This window comes from Dendroctonus ponderosae, unplaced genomic scaffold (assembly GCF_020466585.1).
Source record: "Dendroctonus ponderosae isolate FM_Combo_2020 unplaced genomic scaffold, Dpon_F_20191213v2 Dpon_F_20191213_1, whole genome shotgun sequence".
Classification (NCBI taxonomy): domain Eukaryota; kingdom Metazoa; phylum Arthropoda; class Insecta; order Coleoptera; family Curculionidae; genus Dendroctonus; species Dendroctonus ponderosae.
The window spans coordinates 36,707,623-36,708,929 of record NW_026017110.1 but is presented as its reverse complement, the minus strand read 5'-3'; the positions used below and the strand labels follow the sequence as shown (position 1 = coordinate 36,708,929).

Sequence of the window (1,307 nt, the reverse complement as noted above, 5' to 3'; positions counted from 1 at the left end):
TTTCTTGGGAAGACAGAGCATTTGTTTTTTTTTATTTTCGATGACTTATCGATGATCTTAGCGCCAACTGCACCGCTTCGGCTTAGGAGTTAAGTGGAACTTAATAATTTAAGTTGACTGCACCGCAGTTTAAGTGCCACTTAAACCAGTTTAAGTGGCACTTAGCTTAAGCCGTACCCGTGGTTCGGCTTAGCCATAAGTGGGACCTATACGCAAGCGTCGCGGGTTGGTTGACGGGTTACAAATACATACATAACCAAAAACAGATTGTTGAATTCACGTTTTGGTTCATTATTGTTCGGCGGATATTTAATAAGGTAAATCATGGCGTTCTTTATGAATTCTTTGATATGGGACGATGACGACGATATACATGAATTGGAGATAATTGAATTTGGCGTGCCAAGGCGGATTAATAATCGTGCAAATCATTTTCATGATTTGGTTGATCTCATTTTTTTTTAAATTTCGACTAACCAAGGAGACTGTAATGGTTCTATTGCCGTTAATTGAAGGACTGCTGGAGTTTCCGATTGAGACGTAAGTATGAATGCGTATATTTATTTAATTCTTCAAATATACTGTTTCATATCAATGAATGTTTTTTCTCTAGAAATCAATGTATATCTCCAATTTCGCAATTATTAACTGCTTTGCGGTACTATGCTACGGGTAGCCATTTGGACAGCATTGCAGATTACATGGGGATGCATTCGACAACTGCTGTTAGAATTATTCCTAAGGTTTCAAGAGCTATTGCCAGCTTGTACAGCAGGTTTGTTAAATTGCCAGTTACTGAAGACGAAAGGTCGAAAGCAATGCGTAATTTTTACGATATTGCACGATTTCCACATGTGATTGGAGCAATTGATTGTACACATGTGAAAATAGTTTCTCCAGGTATTATTTACAAATGTATTTTGAATTTGAACAGAATTTAATTTTAGGAGGCACTGATGCAGAGGTATTTCGTAACCGAAAGAGTTATTTTTCAATAAATGTGCAAGGTATTTGCGATGCAAATATGAAATTTATAAATGTTGTTGCACGTTGGCCTGGATCAAGCCATGATGCAACAATATTTAATATGAGCAATATGCCCACATATTTTGAGGATAATCGATTCCCAAATTCCATTTTACTAGGTCAGTTTTAATGTAAATAATTCGACATGAAAAGCATACCCTCGTTATTACCATGTGATTCATTAAATTTGTTTTTAGGTGATAGTGGTTACCCATGCCGTAATTATTTATTGACCCCACTTCCAAATCCGCGGACTGAGGCAGAGCAGTTATACAATCAGT

At 36.7% G+C, this 1,307-nt stretch overlaps 2 protein-coding genes across 14 annotated transcripts in view; one reads left to right on the top strand and one right to left on the bottom strand.

The window, feature by feature from the left end:
• LOC109543343 (cysteine and histidine-rich domain-containing protein morgana) overlaps positions 1–1,307 on the bottom strand; it is a 12,822-nt gene that overhangs the window by 6,315 nt on the left and 5,200 nt on the right. The gene's annotated exons all lie outside the window — the stretch shown is intronic.
• Positions 7–1,307, top strand: LOC109546284 (putative nuclease HARBI1; the record flags this gene model as incomplete). Its single annotated transcript, XM_048665147.1, is given in 4 exon segments — positions 7–540; positions 614–900; positions 948–1,145; positions 1,224–1,307. Coding segments are annotated over 4 exon segments (673 nt in total), but the record flags the coding sequence as incomplete, so codon positions are not given.